Source organism: Balaenoptera borealis (assembly GCF_965194805.1).
Source record: "Balaenoptera borealis genome assembly, chromosome: 1".
In the NCBI taxonomy this organism is placed as follows: Eukaryota; Metazoa; Chordata; class Mammalia; order Artiodactyla; family Balaenopteridae; genus Balaenoptera; species Balaenoptera borealis.
This window is the reverse complement of record NC_138860.1, coordinates 5,097,810-5,117,399: the sequence shown is the minus strand read 5'-3', so window position 1 is coordinate 5,117,399 and position 19,590 is coordinate 5,097,810. Positions and strand designations below refer to the sequence as shown.

Genomic DNA, 19,590 nt, shown 5'->3' with positions numbered 1-19,590 from the left:
TCATGGATGCACGACATGTTAACACAAATGACACAATTATGATGGTGATGATAATGAAATTAGTTTGACCTTGCAGATCTCTGAGATATGACTTTAAGTGTCAGTTTGTTCTTGACTATGACAGAGCACAATGAATAACACTTAAAATGTTTGGTTGGGGCTTCCCTGGTGGCGCAGTGGTTGAGAATCTGCCTGCTAATGCAGGGGACACGGGTTCGAGCCCTGGTCTGGGAAGATCCCACATGCCGCGGAGCAACTGGGCCCGTGAGCCACAACTACTGAGCCTGCGCGTCTGGAGCCTGTGCTCCGCAACAAGAGAGGCCGCGATGGTGAGAGGCCCGCGCACCGCGATGAAGAGTGGCCCCCGCTTGCTGCAACTGGAGAAAGCCCTCGCACAGAAACGAAGACCCAACACAGCCATAAGTAAATTAATTAATTAATTATTTAAAATGAATAATGCTTTAAAAGAAAAAAAAGTTTGGTAATACCTGACTGAAAAGAAGCTATAAATATTGTTAAAGTTCACTCAGTTTTGATGGGCTTGCTTCCTTGGATTCCTGATTAACGCTTCCGCCTACAACATGAAAATCTATCCTCACCTCCGTGTACCTCTGAGATAGCCAGAACTCTGTGTCTTAACAGAATAATTCTCTGTGCTTGATACTGACTTTACTATGTCTTCTATTATTCCGGCGGAGGGGGGAGGTACGAAAGTTCCTCATTTACGAAAGAACTATTCAACTGTGTTACCGTCTATATTTACTTTTAAATATTTTATTGTCACTTTGATTAAACAGATAATCAAGGGTTGCTTCTTAGGCACCTATGGACCCCATCTTAATCAAACAGCCAAATCTTCTAACAACTTTTAAAATTTTGCCTTCCCAAACTCAGATTCTGAATGCAGAAAAAAATCAAAAACTTTCATGATATGTTTTATAACTAAAACTGTCTTGGAGATTTCCTAGAGATTCCCTAAAAATCACAGGAATGTGTACTCTTGCCTTATAAAATGAGATGCTAGAAGTAATTCGGTTTGTTTGATATGTTATTATCATAAGAGTTGTCTGATATAATTATTATTATTATTACACAAAAAGCTGGCAAATCAGAAGAGGTGCTTAGCCTGTCCTAGGTTAAATTTGTACATGTAAATTTTATGAATATGAATATTTCAGAAATCACATGCTTTATGGGAAGTTTCCAGAGAAATGCCAATGCCCCTGGCTCTCCAGAATATGTTTTACTCTCCAGGAAAACAAGAGTCAAACTCTTATGAAATAGTTCTGCTGAATTTTCCTATACTTCTCAGACTACTGGCAGTGTTTTGCCTGATGATATTAGGCAACAACAGTATAATATTGCCAGTTATAATTTCAGTTATTATTTAAAATTCCACTTGGTCATAACCTTAGTTCTTTATTCTAAAGTCTTCGTATCTTCTAAGCCAGTGGTACCAAACTCGATATGCACCTCAGACTTACCCTTGAAGTTTTACAAAAATATATTCGTCTAGGCCCTACTCCAGATACACTGAATCTCTTTACTTGATATTCCGGGTATGCTCTTGCTATATTATGCCTCAGGATTATTGTATGTTATATCTCAAGATCTTTCCTCTATAAATTTTGTTCACCCATTTTCATAAATCAGGCATAACCTGAACTGGCTCCTTCAAAAACAGGCTTACTTGTTGGTCTTACACACATTTTGTCTAAAACTTTTTTTGAATGGCTTTATTATCTTCACTTTTCATACAACTGAAACAAATTTCCTTTTCCATATTTTATTTTTATTATGAACTCTCAGTAGACATTTCACACTTGAGAATAATCATTAATAAATTAACCATAGCCATTAAGTCTCTGTCATCTACGGATAGTTTACTTTTGTTTTGGATACCCTGAGGACTGCCATAAGCTACAGGCCACAGTTTGTTTTCAACAAAGAGGGTCAGTCTCAGAGCTCTGTGGAAAGGGGTTGTATCAGGTACTTCAAACTCCTGACACTTCAAAGAACAGACTCTTGGGTACAGGTCTCTGAACTGACATCACTGAGACAACGTTCAGGCCATTCCACTGGACTAAGTCAGGATTTCCAAGACTCTTTTAGTCAAGAAGCAGAAAGTTTCATGAAACTGCTAGGCCAATATCCAGCAGAACAATAATTTACTGCACTGTGTTGGATAAACTAATGGAAATTTTATTGTTTGAAATACTGATGCTGTTTTAATGCTCTATTTTCTGGACATATAAGGAAGCCCTTTCCTCTCTTCCTAAGCTGTCTGTAACCCACAACAATTCTGTAAACCCTGCTTCTGTAAACTGAAATATAATTTTTAAATTACATCTAGTTCTCACTGACTCCTTCCCTCCCAGAATTCAGAAACTCTTACTAAGTCCCTTTACTTTTCATTGCAATATTATTATTTGCATACGTTTAATAAAAATCTGTCATTCACTTTACCAGGATATAAGTGGAAGAACTGACTAACAACCAAGGCCTTACTTAAAGTGTCCTTTTTGAGAAACATGCTTGTTTAATCAGCCATGTCAAGGCACTTGGAAGGAACAAAGGTTAACTATACTTACGGAGCCTACAAAGCCCTCCCAGGAAACCTGGCCTAATGCCTGCCTGACAGTGTTAAAGAAGGTCCCTTCCTCACAGCCCAGGAACCTTAGCAAATTTTGTTAAGCTTGACAGGAATTTATGAATATTATAGGCATAGGTAGTAGTATTATAGGTAGTACACATAAAGTCTGGGAAAGACATTTTCTTGGACTTGGTTTCCTAGCTTTGGGATTATCTAGAAACAGGCGCTTTTAAAAGTCTAATCTGAAATTCCTTATAAAAACTTCCAGAAAGAAGTTGATTTTGTAGACATAGTAATTGTTCTACACTGCATGGCCCTGGATATGTAAATTCATGGAGGCTTATAGGCTAAATTAACACTCCTGTCCTGCCTATGTAAATAATCAAGCCAAACCTAATGGGACTTGTTATCTAGAATAATCTTTGTTTGATATTATTATGCTTGCCGGATAAAGAGGAAGACTGCAGGGAAAAATTGTAAAACTTGAAATGGACCGAAGGTTACTGGCTGCCTTCAATGGAAAACAAGCCATCATCTGACACCCTCTGTTCAGGGCCCTGCGTCTTTCACTGTCTAAGCTATTCTGTAATCCTGTAAGTTGTAGATAAATGATAGCAACGCAAATGATATTTGTCCACAGACACGCCGATGGAGGGACAGCTGATGCCCCTCCTCCCTCACCCCCCCCATGTAAAAAAGTCACTGAAAATTTATTACAATATTCCTGATTTACCTATATAATTGTGATACTTTGAACTCTCCTTTGAATAGGTTATAGCATTTTACTGATGGCCTTGTCAGTTAACAAGTTTAAAAAATAAAACACTTCCACAAAATAAAATCTTCTATTTGTATAGGAGTCATGATTATATTTTCTTTTAAAAATTATTCTTTAATACTAGTCTCAGAGATCGTTGGTCTAATGTGGAAAATAGAAAGTAAAGAGATGACAGATCTAAGTGCCATAACATGGGGAACATAAAATGCTGAGGGAACTCTGATGAGGTACATCCAATCCAGACCCGTGACAAACAAAGGGCTTCTCGGAGGATGTGACCTCCGAGCTGAGACCAGAAAGACAAGCAAAGGGGAGAATAAGGAGGAGACTAGCATTTCAGGCTGAAGGACTCCCATGTTCAAAGGGAGAATGTAAATGGATGGTGGGTACATAAGGGAAATTGTTGTTCGCTATGAAATGCAGACCACTTTTGTATTAGACAATGGGAAAGGGAGACAGAAATATGAGGCTAAAGATATAAACAAAGGCCTTGAACAAGGGGCTTGATCATGGTAAGAAGGCTGGACTTTATCTTGAAGGTGTCAATGGGGAGAACTGAGTTCAATAAGCATTTAGTACAGCAGGCTCTGGGGTCACATTGGCTTGGAATAATGGCTCTGCTACTTATTGCTGTGTGACTCCTGCTGTATTAATTAAGTACTCTGCAGTCCTGTTTCTTCATCTGTAAAATGGGAATTACAGTAGTCCCTTAGGCTCATAAGGGTATTATAAGGATTAATTGGGCTAATACAGGTAAAGTAGTTAGAAAACTGCCTAGCACGTTGTAAGGAACCAGTGACAGTAGTGATGTTAGTAGCAGTATTTGCCCTTTAGTGAGATCATTTGTCTTACAGATCATTCTAGCTACACTGTGGAGAATACATTAAATAGGAACAAAAATAGAGGTAAAAAGGAGAGTTAGAAGGATGTGAATTAAGGAAAGGACCCTAGAAATAAAGAGAAATGGACAGATTTACAAGACATAAAAGAGGCACAAGCAATAAGATTTGATGACAGCTTGAGTACAGCAGCTGAGTGGAGGACACAGAAGTCAAAAATAAATATATAAAAGTCCATGGCTTGAGAAAGAAGCTTAAGGCGGAGCATTCACTGAAATCAGATGCACAAGAACAACAACTCCACGTCAGGGAACGCAGGAAACACAAAACACAAAAAATGCCCACGGAACACTAGAAGAGGAATGCTTCAATATATCGCAGCAGGTAAAGCATCTAAGTTGTGTTACAAAGGAAGTGCATCAGAGAAACGGAAAACGGCATCTGAGACCTAAGAAATGGCCCAGAATCATGAAAGGCCTGCAGTTTGTGTGAAAGCAGGAAAAGTACTGCAGGAGTGAAGGGTTAAAGGTAAACAAGAAATATGACCTGGGGTCAGCGCCTCACCATCTTATTTTTCCTATCTAGAAACCAAGCGGATGGACCTAATGCTTTCTATGTGTTGGCCATTACCAGCAGAGGATGGCTCCGTGGTCCTGTGACTCCTGCTGGGAGCCATCCTGAAGATGTCTCTCATGCTACCGTCGGGGAGCAATATTTGCCACCACAAAGTGTGTCTCTCTGGCAGAAGATTTATTCAGGCTGATTATTTTCAAGAAACCAAGACTCGGGAAGTTTTCCTTATTCCCTCCCCGGTAACTGCCTAAAAGAATTTAGAGAGAGGGCCTGTTCCCAGAAGAGAGCCATCACCAGACACCTGCAAAGAATATGGGCCAGGTGTGGTGGGGGAACTAGACTAGAGATCAGAGCCCACTCTGTGTCCCCTTGTCCCTGCCCGACCCAGCAAACACGTGTCTACCAAACATTGGCTTCTCCCTCTCCGTGTGGATTGCTTTCCTCCCCTTAGAGGTCCCAAACCACGACCCCCAACATCCTCTTTTGTCTTTAGCTGAAGATGGCATTGAAGGGGAGGGTTTCAGCCATTCTGGCCACTTACTAGTCTTCCTGGGTCTCTCCCACGTGTACAAGTTATTAAACTTTTGTTTGATTCTTCTCCTGTTAATCTGTTTCATGTCAATGTAATTCTTAAGCCAGCCAGAAGGACTTAGAAGGGTAGAGGAAAATTTCTTCTTCCCTGACACTATAAAATTATACATCTTTCTGGAGATCTATAAAGCAGTGAAATTCTCAAACTTGTTATCAAACTATAAAAACAATACATAAAACAGTTTCATCTATTCCTCGTCATAAATTAATAAACGTTCGTGGCATTACAATATAACAATAAAATTATCGGCTCACATTTACAGAGTGCTTTCTATGTGCCAGGCACTATGCTTCGTAGACGTCATTCCTACCCGAACTTTGTCAGAGTAGCAGCGTCAGCCCTATTTTGCAGGTGAGGAACTAAGAGAGAGAAAACCCCTGCCGAAAGCAACACTTCATGCGATCTGTAAATACAGAGCCATGATTCAAACGCAAAGCTGCCCCCAGCATTTATAAGATTTTAGTTCCGACCACTCTCTAAAGGTATAGTTTGCTCCCAAAGACTGACTCCTCTCGCTCAAGAAATACAGACTGGCCATGGCCCTAAGAGGCCGATGGTACATGAAAGCAGCAAACGTATAGAAAAGTGAACCATGAAATGACAAGCAGAAAGTACGGGGGGAAAAGTCCAGTATTGTGAAAACCAGCGCCAAGCTATTAAGTGTACATGTGAGCAACAGGAATATAAGAACAATGGAGAGCTTAGCTTGACAGCAGCAAAAAGAAACAAAATTACTCATTTTATACAGAAGTGGTGAACTCACAAAGATAATGGGAGATGTTGCAATTATCAGCAGCGCAGATGGGAAGACTTGTTCTGCATTAATCTTCTCAGCCACAGCTCTCAATGTATTTGCAAAACATAAATCTGACATCAACTAAATCTGTCTGTAAATCCTCAAATTCATTCACACCTTTTTATTTCCTAAGGTTGCAAACCCTCCATTTTTTCCTAAATCCCCAAAGTCCCCTCCCATCACTTGCATGGAAGATAATTCAAGATTTCTCAAAGTGCCAAAAAGAAACTCATTCTCTCATTCCTCTTCTCCACCCCATGCTCCCCAAAACACCTTTGCACGCAGTCTCTCTTTCCCCCCTTTACACTTGTAAAAAAATTAATAAACAAAAACCTGAATTAAATAGAGTAGGGTGACCAGAAGGGGGAGCTCTCACACCCTGTGACCATGGTGGAACCCAACAGGAAGAAGAAATACTGTTCTTTCCTGCAAGGACTCAGCCAATGAAAAGCCACGGCCTCTTTGTTTACACGGCCCTCCTGACTTCCTCTCTCCTCGATAAAAGGCTCTCCTTCCCTCAGCACGCAGGAACTTGCACCTGGCTCGCCATGGTTGCAGACCCCGAGCTGCAGTTCTCTGCTGATCCCGAATAAACCCACCTTTGCTGTAGAAACATCTGGCAGTCTATTTGTTTCAGGTTGACACACTCACCCTCTGCTTCATTCCTCATGTAACCAACTCTTTCAGATCCTTCCTCCTCCTCAGCGGCACTACTGCAAAGCCAACTCACTTCCTTGCCTCCAGTTTCTCCCACAACCAATATACTGAGATCTTTTCCAAATCAATATTCCTAACAGACTTATCTTGTTATATCACACTCTCCTCAAGTTCATTTGAAGGACCAACTCTTTAGCAAGGCCTTTCATTGTTGCCAAGACTCAGCCCAGTTTATGTTTATAGCTTCAGCTCCTACTCTCCTACACAAAATTCTCCACTGTACAAAGAACAACAACAACAACAAAAATTAATTACAACTCCTGAAATGCGATTTGGGTTGTCCCATTGGTTCTTCTATTGCCAAAAGAAGGAAAACACATGCAAAGAAGTATATAATAAGCCAATGCCTATGATGGACCAAGAGCTGTATGTGGTAGAACTAAAGGACTAAACAGATTGGTATCATTTCTTTGGATTAAACAACACACTGCTTTCAAATTATAAAGATACTGGGGGAAAAACTTATAATAAACTTTTTCTAAAAGAGTTAAAATAAGTGAGTAGGGTTTGGGTCAGCATTCCAAGCAAAAAGAATAATACAGCTTCCTTGCTAATAACACATGCTTCTGAGTTAGACCAACTTGCCCTCAAGTCTCAGCTAGCTCTGCCTCTTCTAAGCAGTGTGTTATCAGGCAAGTTTCTTACTTAAGTCTCAGTTTCAGGGCTGATACTATCTCCTAGCAGTACTGGGAGAATTTGAAGATAAAATCAGTTGTGCACATAAGCACCTAGCACAGTGTTAAGTACATGTTAAGAGCTAAATAAGGACAGATTAAGAATTATTCTTACTGAAGCAGTCTCAGATCCAGTGAAAAGGCTGTTTAGGAAGAAGTAGACAATTAGTATAGGAAAGCAGTAAAAGATAAGAAGGATGAGAAATACACACAGAGTACTTGTGTCATCTGTAGTACTCAGAATATTCACCAAAAAGCATATAGCAAAACCATTCTTCAAGGCCCTTGGCTGGATTCCCATATGAAGTTTTGTTTCTTTAAATATAAACTGAAGTAGTTAGACAAAATGGTATCTAAAGCTCCTTTCAGCTCTAACCTTTTCTGTAAGAACTGCTATGCCCTGGAATCCTGGGGGTTATGAATGCTCATCACCATTACATGGTCAAATGCTTTTATGTTTTACTAAGTATGTGAGCACTTATTAATGTTCCACTGACCTCACAAATCTGGGAGACAAAGCAACAGCTAAAACATTCCTAGCACCAGTTTATCTGTCACAAAGAGGAACAGCAATAACCCGTCTCACTGAAAAATTTCCTGTAGCTGAACTCGACACGTACACTATCACCCTTATGTGAACCCAAAGTTAGGAGCCTTCAGATACCCTAGGAATTCTCAGGGGCAGTTTAAGAGGTAGAAGTTAGAAAAGAAAAAAAAAAAAAAAAGAATCTGGACAGGAGGTTAGACCAGAGAGAACTAGAAAGACCAAGAGAGGAATAGTATTGATATTTCAAAACAGTAACATTAGTCAACAAGTGTCTAACCTAACGTCCCATCACTGGGGAACAAACCCAACTAAGCCTCATATGTACAAATCATGTCTTCACTGTGGGGACTTATTTTATATACTTAAGATACTTATAAATCTATTCTTTCTCCAAGGGGCTAAAAACAAATTAAGAGTATGTGCTCTCTTTTTATGTGAAAAAACAGTCAAGGCCTGCACTAGATCTAACTAATATTTAACATGCTCATTTAACTCACTTTTTCAGTGACATTTCCTAATCTTCTATACTGATTTTCACATGTAGAAAATTATTCTTCCACATCAAAATCACATGTGTCTGTATATCTCTGAATGAACTGCTTTAAAATGAATACTTTTATCAGCTTTCATTTTGGTAAATTATGAGAATCGTACCTGTGAACTTAACTTATGGTTAAGCTTGTAGTGTTATAATTTTATACTTTTAAGTGACAAGATTGTTTTACCCCATTTCTTTGTAGACAAAAAAAAGGAACCTGCTAATCAGATTTCCAGAAGGAGTACTTGTTTATATAAAAATTTAAATCTGTACGGTTAACCATGTAATTCACTTCAAAATGATAAATCCATAATATATATTATACAGATTTTTAAAATTTACATACATTATGTCAAAATAATTCATAGTTTTGGCTATACAAAATACTTAAGGAACTAGAGAATATTATAATTAAAATACAAATGCAGTAAATTCATTTCCAAGTCTCCCATTTTCTTTTAAGAAAACAAAGCCATAGATAAGAATTATTTTAAAATAAGAAAATAACGTCAATTCAACTTTTGTATGTTAATGATTCGAACATTACTGTAACAAGTGTAGAACTGACCTCTTAGTTATAGCAGTTACTACTTCTTACTGTCTTACTTACAGAAGGGTATCCCTCAAAGTACCACATCATCAAGTTTTCTGATGGGGAAATGTTTGTTTCCAAATATATATTCCACAGACACATTAAAAGAGCATAAAAACATGCTGAAACTGTAAACATTCACTTCCTAATAGCTTCATGAAAGGGCCTCTTCATCACGCATCTACCTGGTAACTTCAAAACATTTTCCATGTATTCTGCACACATGGCTTTTTATTCTCAGAGCTGATCAAGAGAAAATACTTAAAGCAATTCATATGTAGTAGTCATAGTAGTAGTAGTAACAGTAGTAATAATCATTAATGCTCCAATTTTAAATGCTTTTTAAAAATTATGTGGTTCCAACCTGGTCTGCAAAGTCCTCTGGGAACTTCCACAATACCTCCGGATCTGTAAATAATTGACACAGAGCTTTAAACAGAGAAAATAACACATTTGTAGCAACAGTCTTGTTCAAATACTCTTAAAATTGTCGAAGCTACTTTTTTTAATAATTTTAAATTTTTTCTTTAAATATTTACAGTTGATGAGGTTCAAAATTAAATATTTTGATAGTTTAAGGGTTTTAATGACCTTTGGAACAGGAATAATAAAATGAATAACTTGGTCAGATTATTAAAAATATTATTTCTTTTAGCAACTCATTTTTTATTTATATACCTTAGATTTTAAGATTCTGAAATATAAGTTTTCAGATTTAACTCCACTTAATATACTGGTTTTAATTTGAAAAGAAAAATATAAATGTGGTAAATATGTAATCAAATATATTACAGCCCTCAGAAACTAGACTAAAATACAACATCTTAAATTTCCATTTAAAATCCTAAAAGACATTTTTCCAAAGAGGACATGCATATGGTGAACAGGCCCATGAAAAGATGCTGAACATCATTATCATCAGAGAAATGCAAACTAAAACCACAATGAGATATCACCTCACACCTGTCAGAATGACTATCATCAAAAAGAACACAAATAGCAAATTGTCAGCAAGGATGTGGAGAAAAGGGAGCCCTCCTACACTATTGATGGGAATGTAAATTGGTGCAACCACTGTGGAAAACAGTATGGAGGTTCCTCAAAAAACTAAAAGTAGAAGAACTACCATATGATCCAGCAATTCCACTCCTGGATATATATCCGAAAAAAAATGTAAACACTAATTCGAAAAGATACATGAACCCCAATGTTCACAGCAGCATTATTTACAATTACCAAGATACGGAAGCAACCTAAGTGTCCACTGACAGATGAATGGATAAAGAAGATGCAGTATGTATGTGTATACACACACACATACACATACACACACACACACACACAGACACACAATGGAATACTACTCAGCCATAAAAAAGGAATGAAATTTTATTTGCAACAACATGGATGGACTTGGAGGGTATTATGCTAAGCAAAATACATCAGAGAAAGACAAGTACTGTATGATATCACTTATATGTGGAATCTAAAAAAATAAACTAGTGAATATAACAAAAAATAAACAGACTCACAGATGTAGAGAACAAATTAGTTACCAGTGGGGAGAAGGAAGGGGAGGGGCAAAATAGGGGTAGGGGATTAAGAGGTACAAACTATTATGTACAAAATAAATAAGCTACAAGGATATATCGTACAACACGTGGAATATGGCCAGTATTTTGTAGTAACTGTAAATGGAATATAACCATTAAAAATTGTGAATCACTATGCTGTACACCTGTAACTTACATTTATTGTACTTCGACTATACTTCAATTTAGAAAATGAAAAAGAAAATAAAATCCTCAATAAAAGTGTATAAACACAGTAATAATGTTTGTTTTATATCAAGGTTCACTTTGGAAGTCCCATATTTGCAACTCCATAAATCAGCTTTTAAAACAATAGATAAGGCTTCCCTGGTGGCACAGTGGTTGAGAATCTGCCTGCCAATGCAGGGGACACGGGTTCGAGCCCTGGTCTGGGAAGATCCCACATGCCGCGGAGCAACTGGGCCCGTGAGCCACAACTACTGAGCCTGTGCATCTGGAGCCTGTGCTCCGCAACAAGAGAGGCCGCGACAGTGAGAGGCCCGTGCACCGCGATGAAGAGTGGCCCCCGCTTGCCGCAACTAGAGAAAGCCCTCACACAGAAACGAAGACCCAACACAGCCATAAATAAATAAATAAACCCAAAAGTTAAAAAAAAAACCAAAAAACAACAGATAAGTTGGTAGGCATAAGGCATCAAGCTTGTTTACAATACAATTGACAAAAATAAATAAATAATTTTAAAAAAATTAAAAAAATACAATTGACATTTCCTGGGGTATTTCAGAGATATTTTTCTAATATATTATATCCAGTTATTCACATATAAAAATCAATGTTGTTTTATAAATATTTGCACTGGTTTTCATTTTCGTTATTTCTTCACAATATTTCTCTTCTACTTAGCATAATAAAAAGAAGTCTTTTTAATTAACACTAAAAAATATTTTGGTTGCATATGTATTTTTTAATTCTGTCAATAACATACTTCTGAATACTGCAAATGTGCTTTAAAAGGATACTGTACAAAGGATAATATTACTTCCGAAAGCCTTTGAAAGCCCAATATAAGTAACAAGCACAACCGACAAGACAGGATCAAAATATCAAAAATACCACTTTATGTACCCAGTCAGTAAAAAATTATGGCTCAATCTCATTATTTCCACTATACCATATTGCTTTTTAAAAAATACAGTCCAAGTATGCATAATTTCAACTATTTAATTCCAAAACTCAGTAATTACCTAGCAACATTTTGAGCATGAGCTGGCTTCTCTTGCTGTATTACTTATTAAGCTCAAAAAAATTTTTTTTCAAATATTTTAACTTAAAAAAAAAAAAGGAAGCATACTTTCTACAATTAACCTTTTTACTAAGGAATAAAAAGTTTCTACATAAATTAACATAAAAATCATTTAAAACATCTTACATAAGGATAATGCATTACTAATTTATGGAGCTAATATTAAATGATTATGCCTTCATGTAAAACAAAATGTGTACATTTCTAAAATGACTGTGACATGTATAGATCACCTAAAAATACTGAAACGTTAATGTCCTGTAGAAATTATGTTGGAAAACATATATATGTGCCCATGTATGTACATATATGTGTGTGTGTGTTTATGTGGCAGTTTTACCAAAACGGTAGTTATTAAGATTTGCATCTCATAAAACAAAAGTGTATGATAGATTCTTCATGAAATATTAAACAAAAGTTATCTTGATAAATTAATACAATAACTAATGGCCCTATAAACAAGTCATCATGCAGAAATGTGGAATAGTCCCTTCTTATAAATAATGGAGTTAGAGAGTTTCAATGTGAATATTTTAAATATCCCTTTTAAACAACCTCAATTTTACAGTTACCATTTGAGAAAATGTGACAGATTCCTTACACTTATACCTTAAAACCAGGACATTTGTCTTGCTGGATAGCCCTAACAGTTTGCCCTGCTGTTTGCAGCATTTACCTAATTATGTTTTCCTCCCTCACTTTCCTTCATCCCTTACACTACGCAGTTTTTTTCTGTACCGTCTGGTCTGTTCTTTCACAGAGGATGAACAAGTGAATACATGAAAACAGCAAATATCGGTTTAGTCACATAGTGGAACATACCCTATTTCTTTTCTTTTCATTAAATGCGTGTTACACTTCAGCACCCAAAAATGTATTATAATCATGTGCATCCATATCTGAAATGGATTAACTTAGTTACTGCCTGTGTGGTTAGGTTTACCCCTTATCTGACACATGTTGGCAGCAACTCTTCACAAGGACTGCAGAGGAAGAAACAAAAGAGCTCTGAAAAAAATGGTAATAATCCAATTTTCAAATTTATGCACAACGACGGAATTTTCTGTTCCCTGGGGATTACTTTCCAGATGCGAGATCTGAGCTGGCAAAGCTAGGTCGATTTTCTACTGATTTTATGGGTGAAAGGATGGGAACTGCTGGTAGGAGTCACCGTTGCCCGTGGTGACTGGGGCACACCATGTTTCTCTTCTGTCCAGTGTCCACCCGTAGCTCAGAGGAGACGCCACATCTTAAAGAGAGACTTTGCCACCAACAATCCGGAAACCAAATAAACATGAAAGGAAGAACACGTAACTTAATTTTTACATAAATATAGTTAATCTCTTATTTTAATAAAAGAATGTTACAGTGTAGTGAGAAAAATATACAAATTTTTATTAAATCAGTAAATTTGGAAGGAGAGTATTTAATGTATTATTTGGGCATCACCATCACAAGTATTCCAAATTCCTGACTGAGGCTTTTTTTTTAATGTAAAGTGAGATAAATTTAGTAATATTTTATTTTCCTTTGCAACCAGACCTTTCACATTTTCTGGCCTGTAACTAAAAACAAAAATTAAAATAACTTAAAATATTACTGTGATTCAACTACACTATTTTTTTAATGCAGGAAAAACTTTAATTTACACAAATGAATAATATTTACTTAATTCTCAGGAATTCATAGATGAATATATTTAAAATTATGCATTTGTAAAACCACAGTTCAGAAACTATATACTTTTGAAAAGGCAGAATATATAGTATTAGTGTTTTGCTTGATTATAGCTTCAGTGCTTATTCACCTACATTGTAGAATCACAATTTTACAAATGAGGAAACTGAAGCCAACGCAATGAGGAGCATATTCTTTTTTTTTTTTAATAAACTTATTTATTTATTTATTTTTGGCTGCGTTGGGTCTTCATTGCTGCGCGCGGGCTTTCTCTAGTTGCGATGAGCGGGGGCTACTCTTTGTTGTGGTGCGCAGGCTTCTCATTGCAGTGGCCTCTCCTGTTGCGGAGCACAGGCTCTAGGCGTGCGGGCTTTAGTAGTTGTGGCACGTGGGCTCAGTAGTTGTGGTTCGCGGGCTCTCGAGTGCAGGCTCAGTAGTTGTGGCGCAAGGGCTTCATTGTTGCTCTGTGGCATGTGGGATCTTCCCAGACCAGGGCTCGAACCCATATCCCTTGCACTGGCAGGCAGATTCCTAACCACTGCGCCACCAGGGAAGTCCCTGGAAGCATGTCTTAATTATAAGGCTAGTTAATGTCAGAGGCTAGAACTTCCTTAGTTGAGATCTAAGGAGCAGCTATTTTTTTTTTTTTTTATTAATTTATTATTTTATGGCTGTGTTGGGTCTTCGTTTCTGTGCGAGGGCTTTCTCTAGTTGTGGCAAGTTGGGGCCACTCTTCATCATGGTGCGCGGGCCTCTCACCATCGCGGCCTCTCTTGTTGCGGAGCACAGGCTCCAGACGCGCAGGCTCAGTAGTTGTGGCTCACGGGCCTAGTTGCTCCGCGGCATGTGGGATCTTCCCAGACCAGGGCTCGAACCCGTGTCCCCTGCATTGGCAGGCAGACTCTCAACCACTGCGCCACCAGGGAAGCCCAGGAGCAGCTATTTTAAATAATTTCCAAAATCAATACATTTCTCTGTCCCACTTAAGTTCAATTTATTTTATTCAAAAATCTATGCAACGCTAAAGAAACAGGAAAAGTCCCTGCCCTCCAAAGCCATATAGCATACATGGAGAAAAATGTCACACAGCTACCTAGTTTTTGTGCAAACAAGGTATCCTGCAGGAACGCTTGAACTCAACTTGAAAATTCACTGGCTTAATAATTTCAAAAAATGTTCCTAACAAAAGAATGGTGATGCCTCTTGAATATAAATGAGCAGGAATCATTAAAGAAAATCTTCCACCTACGGAGATATAATGGTGAACTAAACAAAATAGGTCTCTACAATGTATAGAAAAGGACGGCATCTAAACCTATAGCTCAGTAAAATTTAATGAGTGTTATACTAAAAGGACAGGATACTACCGGACAGTGCAAGGAAAGCCAATCTAATTTAGAAAGCCACTAGTTAGACAAGCAAAGGATGATTTGGGCTATAAAGTGGGCAGAGGAGAACATTCCGGAATGGAGAAACAATATGCACTAAGTCTTAGAGATTAAAAGAAAGCAGAAAACATTTGGAAACTGAAATAAAAAAAGAAGTACTATATCTAGAATGCAGAGTAGGAGAGAGAGAATGTCACGGGATGAAGCTGGAGAGACAGGGGACAGACTACAGAGCTGAAGATGTACCCAAGGTATCAGAGGAAGCCACTAAACCAAGGGAGAAGGAACACCAGAAGCGTGTGGAGAATACAGTTAGAGCGTGTGTTTATGAAAGTCAAGGGAAGAGAGTGTATCCAAAAGATTCTCAAACAAATGTGGCAGAACATTAAGCAAGGTGATGGCTCAAAAAACGGTAAGTGTGTGTAAAGCATAAGCCACACACAGTAAAATGAGCTCCCGTGGCAGGATGGGAAGCAGAAGGCCAATGAAGAAGATCATGGAGTACGAGGAAAGAGAGGCACCGTGTATGTGGGCAACGTATTTAAGAGACGGTACAAGGGAGAAGAAAGTAAAGATAGGAGGAAAGAGGTGAAGCCAGACAAGTCTGTTTGTCATTTCTGTTTCCTTTATACTGGCGCAGACCTGAACGTGTGTAGGTGATCATGGGAGTTAGTGAGGCAGCGGAGAGCCAGAGAAGAAGAGACGTACACCCCTGAGGAGGCAAGAAGAGGGCATCCTGATGAAGACAATGAGATGAGCCTTGGATAGAAACTGAAGAATATTTTCCCATTGTTATAGGAACGAGAAAAGAGGAGAGGTGATATGAATCTAAGGAGATTTTAGAATCTGGGGCACAAAGTTAAGAGTTTTGTGCAAAACTTCCTGAGTATTTTGTGTGTATAGTAGGAGCAAAGCTCCCTCCTAGGAGGGAAGTTGTTGGGGGGCTCGAGGAGGTGTGAAACAACTGTTTCAGGCACTGCTGAGCACTCAGTTTGGTGGGTGTCCAGCCTAGTGCTTAAGGGCAACAATGAGATGCAGCCAGGGCTGAGGTTTCTGTCAGTCATGTGTGATGGAAAGAGAGCCTCAACAAAAGAGTGGTTACGGATGTGAACTGCTGATCTAAAGCTAAAAAAGAGAAGTGGTTTTATTTTTTTCTGTAAAATCCATTAGTACTAAATGTTATACCAAGTCATGCTAATGCACTTTAAAACAGTGTATTTTCAGTAGAAAATCTACTGCCTATATCTGAAGACTGTAGGACTGAAAAATAAAGTAAAATAAATAAATGGAACATTTGTAATTATGAAGTTAGGCAGCCGAAGTTCCGGTCTTATTCCTATACATAACAATGCTTTCTGTCTGTGATCAGAGGTAGGTACTGAAAAGCATCAAATCAGTTTCCCTCCTCTCTTCCCTGCCTTCCACTCCTCCCCGCTCTCTCTGGAATTATCTGAAAGAACAGTCTTACCTGTTTACCCAAGCTTACCATATATATCTCATTTTCCACATATATATTATGTGGGGAAAAAAAAAAACCCCAGAAAACCATGGAATTAGATAACTACAGTTAAAATTACAATTTTTCCAGCTTTACTGAATTATATTTGACATATAACACTCTGTCAGCCTAAGGTGTACGAGATGATTTGATAAACGTACAGATTGTGAAATCTTTACCACAATAAGGTTAATTAACACATCCTTTACCACACATAGTTACTAACTTGTTGTTTTCATTATCATTGGTATGGTGGGAACATTAAAGCCCTACTCTCAAAGCAACTTTCAAATACACAATATAGTATTTGTGAACTATAGTCACCACGCTGGACATTAGATCCCTGGGGCCTACTCATCTTACAACTGAAAGTTTGTACCCTTGAACCAACATCTCCTGCCACCCCTCAGCCCCTGGCAACCACCATCCTACTCCGATTCTTTGAGTCCAATGTTTTTAGATTTCACATATGAGTGAGATCATATAGTACTTGTCTTTCTCTGACTTACTTCATGGAGCATATGTCCTCAAGGTCCACCTATGCTGTTGCAAATGGCAAGGTAGCCTTCCTTCTTTCTAGGGTGGAATAACACTCCATGCTACATATACACCACATTCTCTTTAACCATTCATTCACTGATGGACATTTAGGTTGTTTGCATATCTTGACTATTGAGAATAATACTGCAATGAACATGGGAGTGCAGATATCTCTTCAAGATAGTGATTTCATCTTCAATGGATAAATACCCAGAAGTGGGATTGCTTGGTCACATGGTGGCTCTATTTTTAATTTTTTGAGGAACCTCCATACTGTCTTCCGTAGTGGCTGCACCAATTTACATTTCCACCAATAATGAAACAGGGTTTCCTCTCCTCCACATCCTGGCCAGCATTTGTTATCTTGTCTTTATAACAGCCATTTTGACAGGTGTGAGATAATATCTCATTATGGTTTGATTTGCATTTCCATGATAATTAGTGATGTTGAGAACCTTTTCATGTAGCTGTTGGTGGCTGTTATCTTTTCTTTGGAAAAATGTCTCTTTAAGCCCTCTGCCAATTTTTTAACTGGATTATTTGGTTTGTTGCTATTGTATGAGTTCTTTATATTTTGGGTATTAACCCCTTATCAGATATATGGTTTGCAAATATTTTCTCCCATACTATAGGCTGCCTTTTCATTTTCTTCTGCTGTGCAGAGCTTTTTAGTTTGATATAGTCCCACTTATTTTTGCTTTTGTTGCTTGTGCTTTTGGTATCATGTCCAAAAAATAATTGCCAACAGTGATGTCAAGGAACTTACCATTTATGTTTTCTTCTACGATTTTTATACTTTCACATTTTATGTTGAAGTCCTTCATCCATTTCAAGTTAATTTTTGTGACTTCTGTAAGATACAGGTCCAATTTCATTCATTTGCATGTGGATATCCAGTTTTCCCAACACTATTTATTGAAGAGACTATCCTTTCCACATTGAGTATTCTTGGCTCCCTTGCCAAATATTGCTCAATCATACATGCGGGGTTTACTTCTGAGCTCTGGATTCTGTTCCATTGGTCTCTGTGTCTGTTTTTCTGCCAGTACCACACAGTTTTTTTTTTTTAAACATTTTATTTTTATTTTTATTTATTTATGGCTGTGTTGGGTCTTCGCTTCTGTGTGAGGGCTTTCTCTAGTTGTGGCAAGCGGGGGCCACTCTTCATCGCGGTGCGCGGGCCTCTCACTATCGTGGCCTCTCTTGTTGCGGAGCACAGGCTCCAGACGCGCAGGCTCAGTAGTTGTGGCTCATGGGCCCAGCTGCTCCGCGGCATGTGGGATCTTCCCAGACCAGGGCTCGAACCCGTGCCCCCTGCACTGGCAGGCAGATTCTCAACCACTGTGCCACCAGGCCATCGGAATTTTGATGAATATTATATTGAATATACAGATGACTCTGGTTGGTATGGACATTTTAACAATATTAATTCTTCCAATCCACGACCATGGGATATCTTCCCACTTATTTGTGTCTTCTTCAATTTCTTTCATCACTTGTCTTATAGTTTTCACTGCATGAATCTTTCATTTCCTTGGTTAAATTTATTCCTAAGTATTTTATTGTTATTTTATTGTTTTTGATGCTATCGTAAATAAGATTATTTATTTATTTATTTTTCAGGTAATTGTTATGGTACTTATTTTTGTATGTTGATTTTGTATCCTGAAACTTTACTGAACTTATTAGTTATAACAGTTTTTTGGTGGAGTATTTAGGATTTTCTATATACAAGATCATGTCATCAGCAAACATTTTTACTTCTTTCTTTCCTTAAGTCATTAAGATGACTTTCTTTTCCTTGCCCAACTGCTCTGGGTAGGACTTCTAGCACTATGCTGAATAAGAGCAGGCTCTCTTGTCTTCTTCCTGATCTTAGAGGGGATGCTTTCAACCTTTCACTGTTGTGCATGATACCAGTTGTAGGACTGTCGTGTGGCTTTTATTATGTTGAGGTACGTTCCTTCTATATCCAATTTGTTGAGAGTTTTCACGAAAGGATACTGAACTTTATCCAATGCTTTTTCTGATCTACTGAGATGACCATAAAAATTGTATCTTTCATTCTTTTAATATGATGTATCATATTTATCAATTCGTGTATGTTGAACCACCTGTGTATCCATGAATAAATCTTACTTGATCATAGTGTATGGTCCTCTTAATGTGTTGTTGAATTTGGTTTGCTAGTATTCTGTTGAGATTTTTTGCACCTATATTCATTACGGTTATTGGCACTTGTAGGTTTCTTTCTTTTAGTATCCTCATCTGGCTTAATATCAAGGTAATATTGGTCTTATAAAATTAGTTTGGGAGTGTTCCCTGCTCTTCAATTTCTTGGAAGAGTATAATAAAAACTGGCACTAACTTCTCCTTCAAATATTTGGTAGAA

General features: G+C 37.9%; 1 protein-coding gene across 6 annotated transcripts in view; it reads right to left on the bottom strand.

Annotated features, from left to right (window-relative positions):
* DENND1B (DENN domain containing 1B) overlaps positions 1 to 19,590 on the bottom strand; it is a gene marked incomplete at its 3' end in the record, with an annotated part of 254,407 nt that overhangs the window by 177,505 nt on the left and 57,312 nt on the right. For all 6 annotated transcript variants that reach the window (XM_082394433.1, XM_082394435.1, XM_082394436.1 and 3 more), the window contains exon 3: positions 9,604 to 9,647. In XM_082394433.1, the coding sequence (XP_082250559.1) occupies positions 9,604 to 9,647 (44 nt within the window). The remainder of the gene's footprint in view (positions 1 to 9,603; positions 9,648 to 19,590) is intronic.